Genomic DNA, 23426 nt, shown 5'->3' with positions numbered 1-23426 from the left:
AGTATTTTGTGATTGCTTACAGCACAGTTCCATTCATGCTTACCCAGATATAAATCCCATCATTTTCAGTGGAGCTTTTTTCCTAATACATATGCTTAGGGTTACTAACTAAAACTTGCATCCATAAGTTTAATCTTCCTCAATAAAACAATTTGCTTTTGATAGTCTGTCCTTCTAGTATAAAACAAAATTACCAGCAGTCCCTGGGTTACAAATGAATTTTATTCCTGAGAAAATGGAAAGTCAAGTTTGTAAGTAGAATCACATATAGTTGGCACTTCACATTTGTGAAGTGAGGGTTTGTGAGGGTTAGGAGTTCAGGACTCCAGTGCAAGTAGAAAAACTGCAGTTATCTTTAGTCCTCCCTCCCCACGTCCAAACTCACCAGCGCCACCTCTTTGTAGCAAGGAAATGCTGGAGAGATTAACCTCTCTGGATGGGCAGGACAGGAAGGTCTACTTTGGGGGTCCTCCCTTTCTCCTTGTTCTCTGGCTCTCTACGGTGATGCTTTGAAGGTCCACCCTTTCTTCCTCCTTCCTCTCTGGTGATGATGTAGATTTTCTGCAGTAATTTTTAAAAAATGAATAGGCTTTATGGCTGTTCATTGGTAAGTACAGGTTGTTTGTAACTTGGACATTTGTAACTTGGGGACTGCCTGTATTAGCACCAGCCGATTTATTTATATATTTTCTATGCCGCCCAATGTCCAAAGCTCTCTGGGTGGTTTACAACAGCACATTAAAAATGCAATATAAAATATATTTTTATTATTTATTTTTCAATTTATATCCTGCCTTTTCCTACAAAGGGCTCAAGGCAGCTTACATCATTCTCCTCCTTCATCTTATCCCCACAACAACAACCCTGTGAGGTAGGTTGGGCTGAGAGTCTGTGACTGGCCCAGAGTCACCCAGTTGGCTGAGTGGGGACTAGAACCCAGATCGTCTGAGTCCCAGGCCCATGCTCTTAACCATATTAAAACATAAAAAGTTTACAATGCAAAATTTGTTAAACATTTTTTTAAACTATAATAACTAGAAGAATGTTTTAAGATTGATTTAGCAACTAGCAGATCCCAGTAGTCTAACTGAATGCCTTTCAGTAGAGGACAATCTTTACCGACACCAAAAAGATAGTAAAGTTGGCACCAGGCAGGGCTCAGTAGGGCATTTGAGTCATAATGGGGGGGCACCCTGGGGAAGGAGCATCTTCTCCTTTTTGCCACCATCTAAGACTCTCTTGGAGGTGGTGGCTGGAGGAAGACCCCAGTACTTGATCTTAGTGTCTGGGTAGATGAAATTTGGGAGAGGCATTCCCTCAGGTATCATAGTCCCAAGCCATGTAAGGCTTTACGTACTAAAACCAGTGCCTTGAATTGAGCTTGGAAGCATATAGACAGACAGTGCAAGTGGGCCTAAATTGGTGTTAGACCAGTTTTTCATGATAAATGAGCATTTTTAAAGTGTCTGAGTTGTTGGTTTTTGATGGAAGAAATTAAATGTGTTACTACAAAATGTTATGCAAACTACCTTGAAACCATGGGTTGTAATCCTGGTTTGGAGGAAGAATACAAGCTGTACTGGAATGGCTTTGGAAGTCTTTCCTCAGGGATTGAACATTTTCATGGGATGCTTTTAATGGCACGTTACATTTCATGAATATTGTGAGATGCTTTGGGTGCTTTGGTAAAAAGCATAATAAATAAACCCAAACTGTGGTTTGATTCAAACAGGAAGTAATCAATTGAAGCACAGAAAAGAGGAAGGGGAAGCACACAAACATAGTTCATAGGAGAACAGTCTTGTGGTTTTTAGACAATATTTGTGGGCCACAGGATATTCTGTATTCCTACCTATGCTCAGAGATGAGAATTGGAGCCCTAACTCCCCCTCTTAGTACAGTACAGTAACCTCAGAGAAGGCTCAGTACGGATGCTTTGGAGGATGGGAGGGAAACTTCAGAGACCAGGATACATGGTAATCTGTAGCCATTGTAGGCTCCTTCTTTCCTCTTTTGAGATGTTCCAGCTAGGATTACCTCTGCTTTTTTCCCTGCTTTGTATAGGATGCCCATAAACCTCTGAGGCTGGTGGCTTCTAGGCAGTGGGAAAGCAATAATTCTACATTTTCTTCCTCCTCATTGTTTAGCACACAATGGCTGGAAAAGATTTGTTAGTGATTGTGACCTGCAAAGGGTATGCAGTTTTTGTTTTCCTCCCTGATATTAACATAGTGTATACCTGTATTAAATGTAACCTGGTTGCACTATTAGAAGAAAAGGTACAAGTGGCAGTTGGCGGGTGTCCACCCTCCAAGGAATAAGAAAGGTGAAGAGTTCTTCAACAGAACAATGGAACTGCAACGAGAGGCACCAGAGATGGAAGAGCAACAGCAAGCTGAAGCAGATATAAAGAATGCTGAGTTGAGGAAAGCTAATGAAGAGGAAATTTCTTGGAGAAAGGTAGCAGCAGCAGAAGAATTGAACACTATGCTCCCATGGAACCACTAGAACTAAGTAACCACTGGAGGATGACACCAATGGACAGCTGGCAGGGGAAAAATTACAAGGGAACCTGTGCAACAGGGAGCAAGAGGCAGAAAGACAATTGACCAAGAAAAAAGAAAAGTAGTCATTGTGGGAGACTCCCTGTTATGAGATTGAAGCCCAACTGTTCTATAATGACCCATGGACTCATCCGGTATGCTGTCTCCCTGGAATTTGGATTAGAGGTGTGACTGAAAGATTGCCAAAGGGAATAGAGCCCCCAGACACCTATCACTTTCTTCTAATCCACATGGGAACAAATGATGCTGCCAAAAGGAGCTGGAAAAAAAGGCACATCAAGTTTTGAACTTCAGGGTGTAGGGAGAACTCAAGAACTTTGGGGCCCAGATAGTTTTCTCATCCATCTTTCCAGTTCCTGACAAAAGAATAAAAAGGGAAAGCAACTGGCTACAAAGTTGGTGCCCTCGTGAGAAAAGGGACCACAGACTATGCTACTTGGAAGATGGCAGGAATGGGTTGCACCTCACAAGAGATGGAAAGAATATGTTTGGCCACAGCATAAAGAATTTCATTAGGAGGGCATCAGTAGAGAGACAAGGACTTGGAAGCAACAGTGGATGAAGTCGTATGCACCATAACAGAGAGGGGAGAACTCTAGTAGTATGCCAAAACTGTCTTGACGATAATGTAGGAAAAAAGCCAGACTATAAAGTACATGGGCTTAATTGTGTATACACTAATACCCAGAGTATGGGAAGCTAACAGAATGTGCTTGAACTCTTAATACATGAAAGCAAATAAGACTTGAAGGGTATTACTGAAACCTCATGGGATGCCTTCCATGACTGAATTGAAGGGTATAACTTGTTCAAAAAGAGAAGAAGAAATAGGAAAGGAGGTAGAGTTGCATTACATATTTAAAATACTTATTCTTGCACAGAAATACAGGAAGATGAACCTGATAGCCCCACTGAGAACATTTGGGTTGAAATAAATGTGTCAAGGAATAAAAGGGACATAATAGTCACATATCAGTCACTCAGGCAAGGAAAAGATGAGGGTGAAACTTTTGTTAAGCCAATTGCTAGTATTTCAAGGAAGTATGATATGGTAGTAATGGGGGGACTTCAATTGCCTGGGTATCTGAGGCAGTATGCCTGTGTTGGGGAATCTAAGTGGGAGGATCCTTTTATACTCAGTTTTCCACAGAAAGCTCTTTGTTGTTCTGAACTGAATACTGGAATAGATAGACCTTTAATCAGATCCAGCATGGCTTTTTTTTCCTGTTCTTAACTTTTCTGGAACTTTGTTTCCATTAAATTACAATCATCTCAATAAAAATGTGTGGATGTAGGTATCATATTTATAAAAGCATATCATATTCTAGCCCTGCCACTATTAATCTTACTTCCCCCTTAAAATAAGGGTTTGAATGGACAAGGCAGTACCTGGATTCATATTTGAAATAAACTGTGAGAAATTGGGAAGAACATGAAATACCCATAATCAAAACAGAATTTTAATACATGCGTTATTTTGCTATGGATTTCTTATAATTGTCATGTATAAATGTTCATGTTTATGGAACTAATAAATGTCTAAATTAGTTTAGTTAATTGTCCTGCAACCTGTGATTTCAGACCCACAAGGTATTCTTCAGTGTATGTGGTTTTCATCAGTGGTACTACTGAATTTTTTAGTCGAGGAGAAAAAGAGGGGAGAGGGAATTACATGAGAGTTGGAAAGTGCAATTGTACATTGTAGAAGATTGAAAGTGAGTTCCATGTTTCAAGCTGATGTCTAAGTTCTCACTTGTGGGCATGTTTTTTATTTGCAGATCATTAGTAATTATAAGTACTTTGGATGGACGGATTGCTGCTCTAGACCCAGAGAACAGTGGAAGAAAACAGTGGGATTTGGATGTGGGATCAGGTTCTCTTGTCTCATCAAGCCTCAGTAAACCAGAGGTAAGGTTAATGTGTCTGTTTCCGGATCAGGAGAATGATAATTTGCTTTACTACATTAAGATGTGTCTTTGCCTGTGTGGACACTAAGCACTGCTAAGAATGGTAATGTTGAAGAAAATGAACTCTCCTCATTTAAATTTATCCAGGTAAGTAGCCTTAATAAAGCATGCACACCAACAATTGCAGGAGACAGAATTAAAGCTGTCAGAGTATCCCCTGAAACAGAAAGTGTCCCTGTCAACAAAAAAAAGCTCCTTGTCCATCTAGCAGTCCTTGGTCATACAAAGGTAAATAGAAAGCTATCAAATTATTATGGAGTCCAAACTACAACCAGTTATCAAATATTTATTTATCTGCTTGCTTTGATGTTGTTTTACAAAGGCAAATATGTCAAAAAGAAAGCATGAGTTATAACAAACACAGATTATATCCTTGGTTAGCACAGGCAGGTGTGATTTACTGTAAACTGAGTCTTCTCAAGGATGTCTTTCAATGTGGATAGACAACAGGATGGCATTCAATGTGGATAAGTGCAAGGTCTTGCACTTGGGGCATAGGAATTGCTGTCATAAGTACAGGATAGGGGACAAGTGGCTGGAGAGCAGCACTTGTGAAAGGGACCTCGGGGTACTGGTTGACTGCAGGCTAAACATGATTCAGCAGTGTGTTGCGGTGGTCAAGAGAGTGAACGCTGCCCTTGGTTGCATAGGCAGAAGTGTGGGTTCTAGGTCAAGAGAGGTATTACTACCACTCTATACGACTTTGGTGCGCCCGCAACTGGAGTATTGTGCTCAGTTTTGGGCCCCTCATTACAGAAAGGATATAGTCAGGTTAGAGTCAGTGCAGCGTAGGGCCACAAGGTTGGTGGTCGGTTTGCAGGGGTTGCTGTATGAGGTGAGACTGAGGGAACTGGGTCTCTTCAGCCTGGAGGAGACTCAGAGGGGACATGTTGGCAACATACAGGTATGTGAGGGGATGTCACATGGAGGTGGGTAGAGACCTGTTCTCCCCTGCAGAGGAAGGCAGGACACGCTGCAACGGAGCAAAGCTCAGGGAGCCAAGGTTCCATTTGGATGCCAGGAAGCACTTCCTGACAGTCAGGACCCCGAGGGAGTGGAATGGGCTTCCACGGGAGGTCGTTGAGGCCCCATCGGTGCGGGTGTTCAAGGATAGGCTGGACGTGCACATGGTGGGCATGTCATGAGTGGAGCCGGTTGGTGCCGGAGGTCAGACTAGATGGCCCTGGAGTCCCCTTCTGACTCGCTCTGTTTCTATGTTTCTATAAAGCATCATCATTATCTAGATGGAGAAACCAACCTTGCATATTTCTGTATACATAGGGAATCCCAAGCATGTATAGCAACTATTCTCTCCTTTTTCTGGTGAACCCATTTTTTTTCAAAGCCTAAAGGTGCTTAACTACCTGAGTTTAGCATTAGAAGGAATAGTTATGATTTCTGGTAAGTTCTTTCCATTGACAGATCATGAGGATGTGTGGTAACCTATATTCTGTGTATCAAGATAATTGCATATGACTACTGGATGATTCATTCTTGCATTAGAAAGTGAGGTAATGGTTTAGCAGAAAGGGAAGGGAAGGGAAGGAAGGTGATGTTGTCTTTATATCTAACTTGCATGTCTTTTCTAATTCTTAATGAATCTGGTAAAGATAAGAGTCATTGTTTGAATCCCCTGGTAATTCCAGTGTGAGGATATGCCTCCAATCTTAATGGAGTCTGTAGTGATCTAATTACATTACATTAATTTTATTTTCTTCCCACAGACAGTAATGTGGATTTTTCAGAAAGAGCAGAAAAAATTATTTTAAAAATTCAGTCATCTAAATGTTACCTGATTTAAAATACCTGATTCATTTTATTTCACAACATACATTCTCACTAAATAAGTCTTATATTTAGTAAACAGAATGAAAAATGTAATTCGTGTCAATTTTATGTATGGTGTAAATCCATCAAAAGCTTCCCAGTAGCTACAAAATATTGAACAAAAATATATGTTTGGGGGAAATTAAATGAACTGCACAATATAGTTTATTATAGGCAGACACATTCAAATTATTTATTGGAATACTTGTAAAAATGTAAAGATAATATATAGTTATGACGTTTGCTTATATATAACCTCCCCACCAAAAAGGATACACCTCAAGGAATACCTTGTTTTTAGGATCTATATCCCAAAACAGCTGATACAGCTTTTCAAGTTAAGAAAATCTGATCCAGAACAACTAATTGAATGTTCTAATTCATGTAAGGATTGACATCAGTCTGTGCATACAGGGAACTTGGACAAGAGGGTGCTGTTGCATTCATTTCTCGCTGGTCAGATCCCACTGGCAACTGGTTGGTCACTGTGTGAACAGAATGTTGGATGAACCATTAATCAGGTCCAGCATTACTCTTCTTATGTTCTTAAGTGAAACAACACAGTCTTAGTTTCAGGTTTCCTTCACTGTGTGTTACTGAACAATGATTGCAGTACAACAGCTTAGACAACTATAGGCAATTACAGACATACATGATGTGGAAAAATCTCCATAGAAAAATTTGACTGGATTACTATTCTTACAGTTTTACCACACTCACGTTTCCTTGCCGGTATCAGCCGGGGGCGAATGGGCAGTCTTCAGCTGATTGGCGAGGGGACGGGGACTCTGCCCATTTATACCAGGGGGAGGGGGCGCAGAGTTCCTGCTAAAAACCATTAAATCTATGAAGTCTTCCCAAATACAGGCACTGCGCAAGCACAGTACCCATATATGTGGTGAGCTGTTCTAGATACCATTTCTAGAAAGAATAAAAAGCAATGTTTATCAACGCAGAATTGAATAAATCAATTGAAGTTTCTTCAGTCAGGTTCCAGAGGGATAGTTACTCTAGTCTGTTGCAGCCAAAGAAAAAGTCTTATTGCTTTAAAGGCTAACACATACATTCTGGCATAAACCTTCATGGACACTGTCAATTTCATCAGCAGCATGATATCAAATTTATATATACCTGAATGGTGTGGGAAGATATAAATGTGTGGTCAGAAGAAACTAAAATAAATAGAGGAAACTTTATCCTAAGATTCTTTCAGATGCCATATTGAACACTATTTCATTCTTAAATTATGTCTTTTTTATACAAAAGATAATGTAGAACCTGTTGGCCCATGCAAAGTAAAACTGTACATATTGTGCAGTTGCATCTGTTCTGGTTGAGAGAAAGCATATGCTTTGAACTTTTTGCCTAAATTAAAGGATTCCAGGAAGCATCTTGTTTTGTCAGTAAGATACTATTACTGAAAGTAAGCATGGCTGTGTCTGCCATATTGTACTTGGTTTAATTATTTATGTTGTTTAACTGCTTTGCTTCCAAATGCAACTATCATTTTATGACATGTGTAATATCAATCGATCAGGCTGTTCAGAGATTTCCACAGCTGACATGTAAAACAATTAAAGTTAAGACATTTTTTAAAACAATGAATTACCAATAGAACCATTATTAAATCATTATTAAACAATTGTTAAATCGACAAAGTAACAACAGAGTAAAACAGCAAAATGTGGTACAAGTACTTTAAAAAATGAAAAGCATACATATGCATAGCATAAAAAGCCATTTATCTCCCTCCAGTTTTTACTAACATACCTTAATTATTTATGATCTCATCTAAAAAGCTGCTGCAAAATATGTTGCTGTTTGTTGTGATTCAGTCTTACTTATGCCAGCCAGCAGGTGTTAAACACAAAATATATTTGTCCTTCCAGGCAACAAAATGAGTAATGGGGTAGTGAGTGAATCCTGTATTATTATTTTATTATCTAAACGTAAAAGTAAAGAAGTCCCTGCAGATTTTACTCTGTTGAGTTAGCAGCTAATAGGGGACGTTGCTCATCTCCATTTCTAAGATGCTGTCCAAAGACGATTCTGCGGTCGTGTAGCCAGCATGATGTCGCAGAGCACTGTTACATTTCCACTGAAGGGAAACCTATTCATCTATTCACATTACATGTTTTCAAATTGATACGTTGGCTAAAAGCTAGGGGCAAATGACTGGAGCCCACTCTGTCTGGTGGAGGCTGGGCTTAAACCGTTTGAGTGCTGAACATTTCTGGCCAACAGTTCCAGCATCATTAAGCTGCTGCACCACTGCTTCCCCCAAATTTTAGATGATTTTATTAGCTGTTAAAAAATATAGTCCAATAAAACATGATCCACTGTTTCTATCCTAATTGACGAGGACACAATCCTAGCGGATCTTTTTGAAAAGATCCTTCTGCTGGTGATAGACAAAGGAGCAGCTAAATGCTTTTCTGTATTTAACTGTAAATAAAACTTTGGGCTGATCTTGGCTGGGTCCTCTGCTTTGGTCGTGAACATACACAGTTTGACCCTGACCATGTCACCTGAAAATCAATATCCAATCATCCTTTTTTGTCACCCCGCCTCTAAGAAATTATATTGAATTAACTGTATTACTTTAATCCAGTCTGATTGCCTTTATCAATTAACATCTTCAGCCAAAGATAGGTATAACTGCCTGTCATCTTCAGTGCCAGAAAGCTTGTGCCAGTAAGTTTATAAATGGATCCAAAAATTTAATGCATGCTAGAGTGTGATTACAAAGGACTTCAATTTCTAATATTAATGCTGTGTTCTTTACAAATTGAGGGAGGCTTAGAATGTTTCCCAAGAATTTAGGTTGACCACGTGCATCTCCTAATTCATACCCAAAAGCCACATTTGGATACTATATACTAGTTTTGTTATTAACTGAAGGTACATGCGATTAGATATTTGCTTATAACAACTAATGAAATTACTGTATTTTGTATTGTGAACTCTCTTTGTCTTGTGCAGGTAAGAGATGCTTGAAAAATGATGCCTTTGTATTTGTTCAATGCATGTAAAAGAGCCCAAAAAGGAAAACTTCTCAGAAACTTAGGATTGGTTGCCCTGAAGAATATCAGCACCAAGAATTACCTCTGTGTACCTTTGCTATTACCTGACCTGTGGCACAACTGCTGGCTGTGCTTCAAGTACCCAATTTTTAAAGAAACATAGAAACACAGGAAAAAAAAAAACAAATCGGAAGGGGGTCTCCTGGGCCATCTAGTCTGAGCCCAGCTCCAGCCAGCTCAGCTCATGTAGTTCCCAATGTGTGATCATGCTTCATGCTGGCAACACAGTCTTGACTGAGGATGTAACAGGAAACAACTGTTCCCATTCCCTGGAACCCGCTGGCTTGCTTCAAGTGTTTATATCCCTTTTTTTTAACTAACCAGATTTCTTGATATTGCTTCAAATATCAAGAAAAATATTAAACATTATGGCTGACTATATGTATTCATAAAATATAATAATTCCTTATTAGGAATAAAATATAATATTCCTTAGGAAAGTTGTTTGTTAAATGACCTAGAATGAATGACCTCCCCCTGCTTCATGGTAACTGATGTTTGAGAGATCTCTTGAACATTATCGGTGCTTGAATGGGAAGATTGGCAAAAAGATGAGGAGACACAAACAATTTGGAAGGAGACATGAGCCAAGAGTGAGGCCTGGTTTTTATGTCATGAGAATTCTTGCTGTCAGAAATGGAGTAAAGTTTCATATAAAACTCTTAGAGCTGAAGTGAGGAACAATGGAGTCTTGTCTGTTTTCCTCCATTCTTGAGAAAAGTACTAGCCCTCATCCCACATTGTGGGTGACATTAGAACCCCAGTTGCATCTCCTCTACTGTAATTTACACATACATAGCTAATTCTTTTAAGACATTGCCAGAAACTGTCCAGTCTAAAGCATCCCAAATTTTCAGATCTCTACCTTTTGCACTTTTCTTTTTAAAAAAATAGGGAGCCCTGAAAATGTCGTAGGAATAGCTGGATGGGTTGTCTGTTCACTTGGCAGAGGAATACTTTTGGTTTCAACGCATTTTGCTCCATGTTTGATTTAAATTATTTCTAAATTTTGGCATTATATATCCTTCTCTCTCAAAATATTACAGTATTTCTACTTAATGCTTTGTAGGTGTTTGGGAATAAAATGATAATTCCCTCCTTGAATGGAGACCTTTTCCAGTGGGATCGTGACAGAGAAAGCATGGAAGCTGTTCCTTTCACTATTGAATCTCTTCTTGAATCATCGTACAGATTTGGTGATGATGTTGTTCTTGTTGGAGGAAAATCTTTGACCACATATGGGTTGAGCACATGTTCAGGAAAGGTATGAAACTTGTAACATATGATATATGATATGAGACTTTTTGCTTGTTTTTTCAGAAAATTAAAGTTGGTTTTGAATTTGAGAGAGCTCTAAAGAACAGAAGGTACTTAGCATCAGACAGGGCAGAAATTCAATTGTATCTTGTTAAAATAAGCTGTATATATATAGAAATACAAAAATCCCCAGAGGGAAACACTCATACAGCCCTGATGGAGTAGGTAAGCTCACGGAGATCACAGAGACTAGTTATAATTAAATGTGCTTAGCTGCATCTAGTTGATGAAGACTGTTTATCACAAGTATCTTCCCAAATAGCCTCTGTTGCATAAACTAGGCAAATCGCATCACTAAAAGCACTGCTCTCACAGGTATTTGGTATGACAAGGGCAGATAATCTTTTTCATTACAAAGGCCACATTCCCTTGTGGGTAATCTTTGAGGGGCCATGTGTGAGGACAAAAGCAAAAGTGAGTACATCCAAAGCAATGTATGCCTAACATATACTCTCCAATCCCCACCCCTGGGCATGAGGCAGTTAGACTTGATAAAACCTTTCCACTGGCAGCTGTGGAAGTCTTTTTTCAGACTTATTCACTCAATGATTTAGTAATAATCCATTGGCAATAATCTAATTGCCAATTATTATGGCAATTAGATTAAAAAGCTTCCTATTAATTGCCACAGGAGATTTACAAGGAAGCTGTGCATGTGGAAAAATATTAATATTTCCTTAGTTACATGCCCAACAAATTCTTTGCCCTTCTCTGCTGTGTTTATGATTAAAAAGTAGGATGATGAGGTTCTTTGTCCTGGTCTCTGTGTATCACACATGTGGGCTTTGCCATGTAGCACAAGCCCTGGATCGGAGAGAAACTTTCATAGTAAAGCATCATGAAGTGGGCAGGAACTCCTCCGCCCCTTCCAGGCCCTTTGATAAGAGGACAGTCCTGCCCACTTCCTCAGTTTCTTTCCAACTGCACTAGTTGATTGGATCAGCTTCTGCATCTTTTTTTTTTTTTAACTCACCATCCTCCCCCTTGATCTTCCTTCAATTTTCCCTTTCTTGCTAATTAAACAAATAATAAAAAGTTTTGTTACTAAAGCCTGTATTTTCCTACCTTCTCTCCACTCCCAGATTGCTACACATTACCAAGGGAAAATTTTACCCTGGCTGCTTCCACCTTCACCCTTTCTTATTTTCCATGTGCTCTCAAGCCTCTTCCCACATAGCCAACCCTGTCTTCTAGTTGCAGATGGCAATTCCTAGTGCCTCTTCTACCTCGGCAATGGGCACATTGTGGTGCCTGCATTGCCAGGCATTTAAGAAACAAATATGCCAGCAGGGCACCTAAAATTTGCCCTGTAGCAGAGGGCACTCCAAGTGGCTGATTCTTTGAATGTGGATGCAGAGGACCCTGCCGCCTTGCCAGTGCAGAAGGCCATGCAGCCTGGTAAACACTCCAGGAAGCCAAAGGCCTCTGGAAAACCAGAAGGGACCAAGGTGCCTCCCAAAGAAGTGCTGTGTGGCCCTCAGGTCTCCTGCCATTGTCTCACCCTGCACAGATAACCCACAGTTGTCAATCCTGAGACTCCACAATCCAGTGCCCTTGCAGCTCCGAGGACCAACTTGCTGGGACTGCACTCTCCACAACAGGTTCAAGGCACCTCTCCTGCGCATGACTCCCTGCCATTGTCCCCGCAATTCCTGGCCACCGCTCCTTTGCCTCTCCGCGCAGCTCACTGCCCAGCTTACTCATGCTGGCTGCAGCTGGCGAACTTACCCCCAGGGTTCACTGGGGCTCACCGCATTCTCTCATGTTCCACCGGGATCGCGATGCTCCCTGATCCTCCTCCTTGACCTACCCTGGGGACTCCTCAGAGCTGCTGTATGATCTCCTGAGCTGCCTGTGCTGTCCCAACCACACTGCTCCATGCCATGCCTCCTGTGAGTCTTTGGACTCCTCCGGAGAGGAGATCTCTTTGAGCCCTGACACCACCTGATCATGGGCTCACGCCCACCACCCTCACACTGGCCTCCACCATGACCTTACTGGCCCTGCCTTGCCCCGTTTGTGGGCAGACTCTGGATACTGTTGCTGTTGCTCTCTAGCCCAGCCCAATAACCTCACTGCCACATGCATGCACCCAATGCCAAGAGTGCGCAGCTTCTCCCGATACTGCAGTTGGTATCATCTGCAAGAGAAGTTTAGGTAATACATTCATTTTTATAATTGAAATTCTTCCCAACCAAGATGCATGTAATTTAGTCCATTTTTGTAAGTCTTTTTGGATCTTCATCCAAATTATTTGATAATTGTCTTGAATTAATGTGTCATTTTGTCCTGTGATATTTATTCATCCATCCTGAATTTTTTTTTTGTGTACTCCTCTTCCTGCTTTGTTACACCTAATAAGGATTTGACAGAGCCTGGAGCATATAGATTTATATCTTTGATAAATCAAGATGCTAATTTTTACATCAATACTTGCAAAAGGAATGAATAATTTTATTGCTAAATATATGAAGGTGGATCAGGCTTGTTTTATAGTAGGGAGAAGGATGTCTGATTTGACTAAAAGACTATTAAATGTGATAGAATTTATATCAAAGAAAAGGTTAAAAGCGGGTTTAATATCATTAGATATTTTTATAGCTTTTGACTGTGTGGAATGGCCAGTGATAAAGATGTTGACAGAGACATTAGGATTTGGTCTGATTCAAAAACACCGTAGATCAATTATACGCAGAAAATTTTAGAACAGTGATAGGTAATGATGGTTTAACAGAAAGAATATCCTTAAGCCAAGGCACTAGACAAAGATGTCCTCTTTCACCAGTATTGTTTGCTTTACTTATAGAATTATTTATTTTTTGTATTCATTTAAAGCTTTTCTATACTGTTCTCTTACCAAGAGTCTCAGGACGGTCTTACAATAAAAGAAAGTAAAACACAGCATCATCTTCTATAAAATACCAATTAAAATGACAATTTAAACGTGAAAATGTTGGGGAAATAGAAAGGTTTGGGCCTGGTGCAGGAAAGAATAAAGTATCAGCGCCAGGCAAATTATTGGCAAGTAGTATAAGAAATGATGATACAAAAGAAGGTATTGGAATTAAAAACAAAATTAAGATTAACCTATTTGCTGATGATAGCTTGTTAACAATTGGACCCATTCAAAGTTATTTGGTGGAATTAAGTGCAATAACAGGGTTACAGGTTAATTGGGCTAAATCTGAGATAAAGCTGTTTAATTGTAATAGAAAAGAAAAGGAGGGAATCAAGAATAAATTTCAGATTAGCATATGTAAGACTATTAAATACTTTGTGTATTTTTGAAATATCAGTACCTATGTTAGAAAAAGAGTAATTTTGATACATTAAAATTAAATTAAAGAAGAAACTGCAGCAATGTAAGAAAATAGGGTTATCATGGTTTGGGAGAATAGCAGTTTGTAAGATAAAAAATTACCTTAAAAGATTAATTTTTTACTTGGGATGTTGCCACTTAGACTATTAGGGAAAGAGTTGGCTGAATGGCAAAATATGATTAATAAATTCTGTAATGGAGATAAGAAAGCAAGGATTAGTAAGAAAAGATGGTATAATTTACAAAGAGGAGGAGGATTAGGTATTCTGGATATTAAATTATATTATGAAGCAAATAAATGAAGTTGTATTATTTTGTAGCCAGATGAGATAATATGAGAAGAGATGGAGGAACAGGAAATTGAGGGATCTTTTAAAAACAAGATGATAAATTTTGATATGAATTTGGCCGAAGTATAGGGAATAATTTATGCCAATCACCTCACCAATAACTCCAGTTACAGAGATTAAAGTTTTCCAGAAAATTTGAGGGAAAGTTTAAGAAAGGTATTAAAGGAAAAACAAATATTTAGGGTGCAAAAGATTGGATGGAGAAAATGGATAGTAAGGAAAGGATAATGACACTATTTGGAAAAGGAAAATTAACTTGGTTTAATGTTATGGAATTGGAACAATGGACTGGAGAATGGTTGCAGAAAAATGGTAAGTGTAGGGATCTTACCAAATTTGAGGAGATTGTGATGAATACGGAGTCATAAGGTGGAATGCAAACAAGGGGGATCTTAAAGGAGAGATATAAGATTTTATTCGATAGGGAAGATATTTATGATCATTTAAAAATTTCATGGGAAATGGACTTAGGGAAGGATATAGGCAGGGATGATTGGGGAAAATATGAGATAAGAGAAACTTAAAAAGTGTGTCAATTAGAATTAAGGAAATTTTTATAAATTAGTATGGAAATGGTATATGACCCCAGACCCCATATAAAATGGCTAATAAATATGGTAATTTATGTTGGAAATGAGGACAAAATATGAGTACCTATTTCCATATGTGGTGGGAATGTGAAAATAGTATAAAATTCTGGATAATGATTTTAAGGAGATGAATAAGATAATGAATTTTAAAATTGAAGCAGATCCAGAAATAGCACTGTTGCTATTTTTTGTAGCAATATTTTGTAGAATATCAAAGAATTAATAATAAATTTTGTAAGCAGAGTAAAATTGTTAGTAGCAAAGAATTAGAAAGAGAAAGGGGATGTCCAGTTAATTGAATGGTATAAAGAACTTTGGAATATAAGTGGTTAATGACAAATTGATGAGGAAAAGTTGATAAGGGTGAAAAAATAATTGGTAAAGAAGAATGTATTTAGGGGGTATGTTTATTGGATAAGTATTAATAAAAAGGAAAGGTAATAAGTCCTCAAAGGATGTATTGCAATTTTGGTTGGAAGGTGATGTCTTGGAAAGAGTGGAATAATGGAAAAAACTAGGCAGCCATGGTTCCAGTGGAGGGGTGCACTCAGGGTGGTTTCAGGGAAAAAGAAAAAGAAAAAAGCTTTTTTTGTGTGCGTGTATTGAGTGTTTTTTTCTTTATTATATGATTTTTGTATTTGTACTGGGAGTGCCAAAAAATGTATACACAGTAGTTCAAAATCAGAAGTGTCTAGATACTGATGGTAATCACTTTGAACACCTCTTGTAATTGCAGAAGTCAAACATGACTTATATTTGTCTTGTTATCAGTATATACTGACACAGTTTTTTCCTTTCTTAAAATGTGTATAGTTTTATTTATTTATTTATTTATTTATTTATTTATTTGGCACCCTCTGTATTTGTATCTTAAAGAATAAAAATTTAAAAAATAAAAAATCCCCTGTGCTGGGGCTTACCACCTCACGCTGCATTGAATCTACAAAGTGAGCCTTGCACCACTTGCTCCTTTTCCTGACTCAGCACCCCAAGCCCAACTCTATTGTAGTTTTGTTGTTGGAGGGGACCTTCCTTCAGGAGCACTCTGCACCAGCAGACGGGGGGAGCGATGCCTGGGTGGCCTGGCGCAAAGGGCCTATGCTGCAGCCTCACTGGGCCTTCACGTGTCTGCCTATAAGGTGACCACGGACAGATACCAGATGTTCCTCTGGGACAAGATGGGGGTCCCTGGTGCAGCACCTCCTGGCTGAGCAACATGATGTAGCTTGGCCGCTCCAAGCAGAGGCAGAGAAGCTCTCCAGATACCAACTAGAGGCAGCATGGGACCATATAGACTGCAGTGGGTAGGGTAGGAGCTACTAGGTGTTGTCACCATCCACCACGCCTTGGTCCACTCCACAGGTCTCCCTCAGGAGACCTGCATCCACATTGAGGATATACTATTTGTCAGGGAGGGACTCGTCAGTGCCAGAATGGACAAGAGCATGGACTCCCTTTACAAGGCAAGAACCAACATTAAGCTTATGGGATTCACCCAGCACCCTCAACTATGTAAGTGGCAAGTGGCAGACTCCTCACCTCTTCTCTACACCAGCTTGTACTTGGGACAAGTGTATCCCTGCCTCTGCCTCTCTTGAGGGAGAAGGGCAAACATGTCACAGGTGTTGTGGTGGACAGCAACACCTGTGATTCCCACCCTGGTCATCTCCTGGCCTGACACAGGGCACCCCTCACAGACCCTGCCTTCTTCCTCTGCCTTGTGTGTCCCTCAACTTGTCTGTCCTACACTACCCTTCCCTGACTTTACTTGCCTAGTTCTCCCAGACAGAGTAATAATTACAAGCAATTATTTAAAAAAACAACAACAATGACCTTAGGGAAGAGAGTACCCGGGCAGCTCAGGCTGCAGATAAGGGCCACAGACAAGGGATGACTCCCAGCTGAGTGCAGCCTAATAAGCCTCAGAGGCCACTGCCACTGCCCCTTTGCTTCCTTCTGGGCCTCTCTTGGCCCCGCCTCCTTTCCTTTCCACTGCTCTTGCTCCCTTGATCCTTTACCCAGCTCCTCTCTTGCCTTCACCGGTTTCCTGGCCACTCTATGCACTCTCTCCTAGCCTCTGCTGCATTGCCAAGATCCAAAAAATCCAGTCTCCTTTACTTTATTACAGGGAACTCTGATAGTGACTAGCACTAAAAATGCAATAAATGAAATAGATTGGTTACCTTAAAGCTAAATCTTTTAGTGGACCTTTTGTGATTTTTCTTTAGCACCATTGACTTCTGGATTCATCTATAGAAATGGAGTCACCCTTCTCCATAATAAAGAGCCAGTGTGGTATAGTAGTTAAGAGTGCAGGACTGGGACTCAGGCAATCTGGGTTCTAGTGCCCGCTCAGCCATGGAGTCAACTGGGTAATTTTGGGCCAGTCACAGACTCTCAACCTAACCTACCTCACAGGTTTGTTGTTGTGGGGATAAGATTAAGAACTGGAAGAGGAGAATGATGTAAGCTGCTTTGAGTTCTTTTTTTAAAAAAGGAAAAGGTGGGATATAAATCAAATAATAGATAAAAGAACTCTATACTGAAAAAAAAGTGAGCTGTAAACCTTTCCTGCTCCAGGTGAAGTATGTATGTTCAGCAATGGGCTGTCGTCGCTGGGATGATGATGAAACAGAACAGGAGGATATTCTTCTTCTGCATCGAACACAGAAAACAGTTCGTGCTGTTGGGCCCCGCAGCGGCAATGAAAAGTACGTACACAAATATGTTATCTGGCTTCTTAGGCTCAGCGGATAGTTTTTACAGACTATTTCATGCTTCATTTTCATTAATTAAGTCAGAAACTTGATAGATTTAGTGTCCGTGTGCTTTTCTGAGTATGCCTGAATTTGGTGTCTCTTCTCAAGATGGGCTTGTCACACCTGCCCCATCCTACTAATTAATTTTTCATACCTAAGACAGAAGCTATGGCTGGTCACCACAGTTGGTTATATGGTTGGACACCAAAGTTGATTGTTCTGGGTATCAAATAATATAATGAAAGTACATCAAGTTTGTACTAAAGAGTATATTTAAAAGCTAACATACTTTTATTGTAGTGAGGTACCGTATTTTTCGCTCTATAACATGCACCTGACCATAAGACGCACCTAGTTTTTAGAGGAGGAAAACAAGAAAAAAATATTCTGAATCAAATGGTTTACTAAACTATTTAATAAACTATAACAGAATACAGTAATACCATATTTCAACCTTGTAAAGTGAACAGCAGTCAACAGTGGCATTAAGAACCATCATCACTGTCATTAACAAAAGAGAGACTTTAAAGTTCGAGTACTCGTCTAGTTTTTGTTGAACCCATAGAACTCATCATCACTAGAGTCAGAATTTATGAAGCTCTGTTGCTCACAATCACTGACACACTTTCTTAGTAGTGGAATTATTGAAGGAATCCACAATCTACACCAGTTATACAAGAGCTGCTGCAGACAATTCAATAACGAGTCTAAAAAAGCCAGTAATGTCCACGCTGCCCTACTAGTAAATAATAGAAAAAAACTTCTGACAAAAAATGAGATATTGTACGGTAAATCAAACACAGTGGACTAAGTAGCCTTTGAAGAATAAACTTCATACATGAAGGTAATGCTGTTCAAATATCCACTGATCCTAAAAAAAATGTGTCTGATCAACTAAAAGATAACTGATCCATGGAAAGATTTCTGATAATCACAGGCACATTCCCCATCACTTTCCCATGGGCTTCATTAAAAGATGGGTTGCCATTTGAAAACACACACCGACCTGTGATTAACAGCTCTGACCTGCGCCGGAGGAGGGGGGCAGAGCAGGGCATGCCAAGCGCGTGCCGGCCAGGTGGTGCCACGTGGTGCAGGCGGGCCGGCAGCGTCCCGGGTGTCGGACACACACACATTCGCTCTATGAGATGCACAGACATTTCCCCTTACTTTTGAGGGGGGAAAAAGTGCATCTTATAGACTGAAAAATACGGTAAATCACAAACATTCCTAAATTCTTGCAGGTTATATTCATGGAGGGAGCAATCACGTAGCATCAGAGGACCACAGAATGTGCTCTAACCTCGGGATAGAGAATGAGGAAGTGAAGATTGCCTCTGCCATTTCTCATGCCTTGCATAAGATGCTCTGAGTTTGGAGGTTTACATGCATCACGGTGCAGCCCATCTAAGCCCCACAAAATCAAACTTTCATACTGACCTGAGTAGAAGACATTGTCATAATTATCATAAGAATTTTTAATGAAAAAAACCCTTTCTTTAAGATTTCTTATTGTCGCATGATTTTTCTGCTTAAGCCAGTTTGAAGTCTTACCAGTTATAACATTCTGTTTAGCTTATTTATTTATTACACTTACATACCACCCCATAGCCCATTGGGCTTTCTGGGTGGTTTACAAAATTCAAAAGAGTGTGGCCTCTTTCATGTGTTGGGCCAGTAATGTGTTGTCATGGCAGCCATGAAGTCCCGAGCCGCTCCGGTCAGAACAGTCTCAGCATGGAAGTTGCAGACCCCCAGGAACAGCATCCTGGAGGTCCTCAACACCAGGTCCAAGACTATCTGTGTCAGCTCAGGCAGGGAGTCTGTTGGGCAGAAGGGTGCATGGTACACTAACAGAATCCCTAATCTGTCTTGATCACCCTGCGCCAAGTACAGACACTTCGGACCTGGCCTCAAAGGAACAGGAAGCCCTGCGAAGGAATCTTGGTAAATTGGGGTCACACCCCCTCCCCTTCCCTCAAGGCGAGGTTGGTGCTGCACCAAATACCCAGGCGGGCACAGCTGGATGAGTGGCACACTCCCCACTTCTCCTGCCCAGGTTAATTTAATCTCATTTTTTGACTAGGTAGCCACACAAATCGACAGAGGAACACAGTGGACATAATCTATCTAGACTTTAGCAAAGCATTTGACATAGTGCCACACAACATTCTGCTATCCAAATTAGCAAAAACTGGACTAAATAGAAAAACTATTAGGTGGGTCCAAAATTGGCTGCTGAATTGGATACAAACATCACTCATCAATGGCACCCTCTCAAACTGGAGGAAGGTCACTAGTGGGGTGCTGCAGAGTTCAGTCCTGGGCCCAGTGCTCTTCAACATTTGTATTAATGCTTTAGATGAGGAAGTTCAAGGAATGATAACCAGATTTGCAGATGATACAAAACTGTGTGGAATAATGAAGACCTAGAAGATAGAATCCAGGGCGATCTTGATAAACTTGAACACTGGGCTCAGATCAACAGAATGAGATTCAATAAGGATAAGTGCCAAGTCCTCCACCTAGGAAAAAGAAACCAAAGGCATGAATACAGGAAAGGGAATAAGTGGCTCGACAGAACTGAAACAGAAAAAGATCTTAGTAGACAGTAGGCTAAATACGAGCCAACAATGCGATGCAGCCACCAAAAGGGCAAGTGCTATTTTGGGATGCATTAACAGAAGTATTACAGTGGTACCTTGGCTCATGAACTTAATCTGTTCCAGGACTCTGGTCGTGACCCAAATTGGTCGTGATCCAAGTCAAATTTCCCCATAAGGATCAATGTAAATGAGGGTAATCCATTCTGCAACTATTTTTTTTTTACTCACAAAAATTTGAAGCAAAGTGACAACAAAGATTGCGGCCATCTCCCCCCAGCACAAACGCAGCCATCTCCCGCCCCCAGCATGACTGCGATAACGCCCATGCAGGGAAGGCGGGCGTGCTCCCGATCATCCCCTGATGCAGAGTTCGCAACCTGAAGCAACATTTTTACGACATTTCTGTTAGCAACCTAATTTGGTCGTGAACTGAGGCGTTCGTGAGCCAAGGTACCACTGTACTTCTAAATTACGAGAAATAGTAGATCCTCTATATTTCTCACTAGTCATACCTCATCTGGAATACTGTATCCAGTTCTGGGCTCCACAGTTGAAGAAAGATGCAGAAAAATTAGAAAGGGTTAGAAAAGAAAAAATAGAAAATTAAGGAAAAGTGATTGCTATTTTAAAAAGCAGTATTGGTTTTGTTATTCACTGGAGTCACAGGGGTATTTCAGAATGCTGGGTTATTTGTCTTGTTGGTGCCAGAATTCACTCCCAGGACTACTGAGCTAGCTTTGTAGTATAAGATGTGATATAGAATGCTAATAGAACCCCTATTAAATATTTATATCCTCTGCTTTTGGAAATTGTAAATAGTTCAGTAACTCTATTCACTGATCAACTTCTCCATCTTGGAAAAAGTCTGTAGATGTCAGGTTAAGCTTAGCATAGAATGCATTTTCCTTTATAAATCATCTAGCTTGTGGAAATGTTATGTGTAAACATTAAGATCATTCAGTCCTAATAAATGCCAATGCCTTTATTTTCTTTTAATTCAATCAAGAATATCAAACTTGCATTATTTCAGAAATGTCATGATAATTTCTGTTTTGTTTTAAAAATGAGTTTAATTTGAATCAATAATCTTGAATTATTTCTTTATTTTGGTATTTTTACTTTTGAAGGTGGAATTTTAGTGTTGGTCACTTTGAACTGCGTTATGTTCAAGACACCGAAACAAAAGTAGGATTTCTTGAAGGCAATATAGAATCAAATATAAACAAAGAAGATGCTAAAGTTATTTCAGAAGTGGAGGAGCAGGAGGCTGTAATGAAGGATACAGTGATAAAGGTCTCAGTAGCAGACTGGAAGGTTATGGCATTCAATAAGAAGGGAGGACATCTGGAATGGGAATACCAGGTATCGAAGATGGAAACTTGTTAACACTTTTTGGAAATATTGCAACATTTGCCAAATAAAATCTTTCCTCTTGGCATTAGAGATCTTTTTGGAATTTGATGGTTGTTTGTTTGTTTGTTTTTTAATAATGGTCCTCTTCTGAGTTGTTCTTTGAAATAATGAAAACATCCTGATTCCTGCTGTACACGGATGCATCTACAGTGTTACACAGAAAAAATGCACTGAAATGTTTTTAAAACACCCTATTTTTACCTGCAGTTTTGCACTCCAGTTGCTTCTGCCTGGCTGGTTAAAGATGGAAAAGTAATTCCAATTAGTCTCTTTGATGATACAAGCTACAGCTCAAATGATGATATCTTAGAAGATGAAGAAGATCTTGTTGAAGCTGCCCGAGGAGCTACAGAGTCCAGTGCCTATATAGGTACAGTGCGTTCCTCAATATATAGCATGGTCTTTGTCTTTTCCAAACCTCTGTTCACAGATTTTAGATTTTGTGTTTTTAGGATGATTGCACTTTATTTATTTATTTATGATGAAGTTCAAGTTTTCTGCCCTGTCTCCAGGGTACAAAGTATGGATGTGCATGTTTTGCTTTGGAAGTTCAGTATTTGCTGCTTCAGTGCATCACCCATGGCAAAATATTTGTGTGTTGATATGAACAATGCATTTTCATCTTAATTGTATGCATGCTTATTCAAAACTAAATTCTGTTGAGGTCGGTGGGTCATCACTGAAGGAGTCCTGATCTCTGATTAAAACAGTTTTAATTATTTAGTTGATTATCATTCTAAATAGGTGATGGGATTGGATGAGGCAGTTATTCTTGGCATGCTTTCCAGGGTCAGGGTTGCACCAACTCTTTGAATGAGGACTGTGAAAGCTGGGAAAGGAGTGTGGGAGTCAAGGTAACAGAGGAGGGTGAGATTCAAGGCTGCTTTCTCCAGGTGCCCAGGGAGACCATGGGAACAGACAGGATTTGGAAGTGAGTGGGGAGACGAGAGAGGAGGAAGATGAGCCAATGTCCTGTCTGGTCCTTGACCCCTTGTCTGGTTAGAAGGGCTGCCCAATTAGAGGGTAGATCAACCCCTTCTGTGGGGGGTGGGGTGAAACTCAGGAATAATAAAAAGGAAGGTTTTTGGAAGTAGTTTCTAGTTTGGGTTCAACTAATCACTTTGTTCACAGAGACTTTTCGTCTTGTGGTTATTGTTTGTTTGCTCTGAGTTGGAAATAAAGAGCTATTTTGCAAAGAGATGGGACTGCTGCTTGAAACAAATAAGGGGAAGCCCAGCTACAGACACTATCCTGGCAGGAGGCCCTAAGGTTTAATTTGTATGACATATAGTGTTTGATAGGCTTGAAAAGCTATGATTTCTCTGCCCTCCTCTGACTTATATCCCAGCATTTCCCCTGCAAAGACAAGGGGAGGGTTTTAAAAGGATTTCTCCCTACTCTGGTGGATTATGATGTATTGTGATTTACTCTGGATGTGGGTGGAACATGGAACAATCTGAATGTGACAAAACGTGGAATGTTTCACTGCACGTTCAGAATCTGATCACAGCACTCTTCACTAATGATTAACTTGTCTGCAGTGTGAATGAACACTAAAACTGATCTTTGAGGAGGATAACTTTCTAGATTGATAGTTTCTTCAAATGGGCTCTGGAATCATGCTCATTTTC

At 40.0% G+C, this 23426-nt stretch overlaps 1 protein-coding gene across 3 annotated transcripts in view; it reads left to right on the top strand.

Moving 5' to 3' along the window:
* The window catches only part of EIF2AK3 (eukaryotic translation initiation factor 2 alpha kinase 3), a 48204-nt gene that overhangs the window by 3881 nt on the left and 20897 nt on the right, over positions 1-23426 (top strand). For all 3 annotated transcript variants that reach the window (XM_044447310.1, XM_044447308.1, XM_044447309.1), the window contains exons 2-6: positions 4343-4472; positions 10511-10705; positions 17598-17728; positions 21510-21744; positions 22003-22165. In XM_044447310.1, coding sequence (XP_044303245.1) covers positions 4343-4472; positions 10511-10705; positions 17598-17728; positions 21510-21744; positions 22003-22165 — 854 coding nt within the window. The remainder of the gene's footprint in view (positions 1-4342; positions 4473-10510; positions 10706-17597; positions 17729-21509; positions 21745-22002; positions 22166-23426) is intronic.

This window comes from Varanus komodoensis, unplaced genomic scaffold (genome assembly GCF_004798865.1).
Source record: "Varanus komodoensis strain SLA01 unplaced genomic scaffold, ASM479886v1 scaffold51, whole genome shotgun sequence".
NCBI lineage: Eukaryota > Metazoa > Chordata > Lepidosauria > Squamata > Varanidae > Varanus > Varanus komodoensis.
This window is presented reverse-complemented; position numbering and strand designations above follow the sequence as displayed.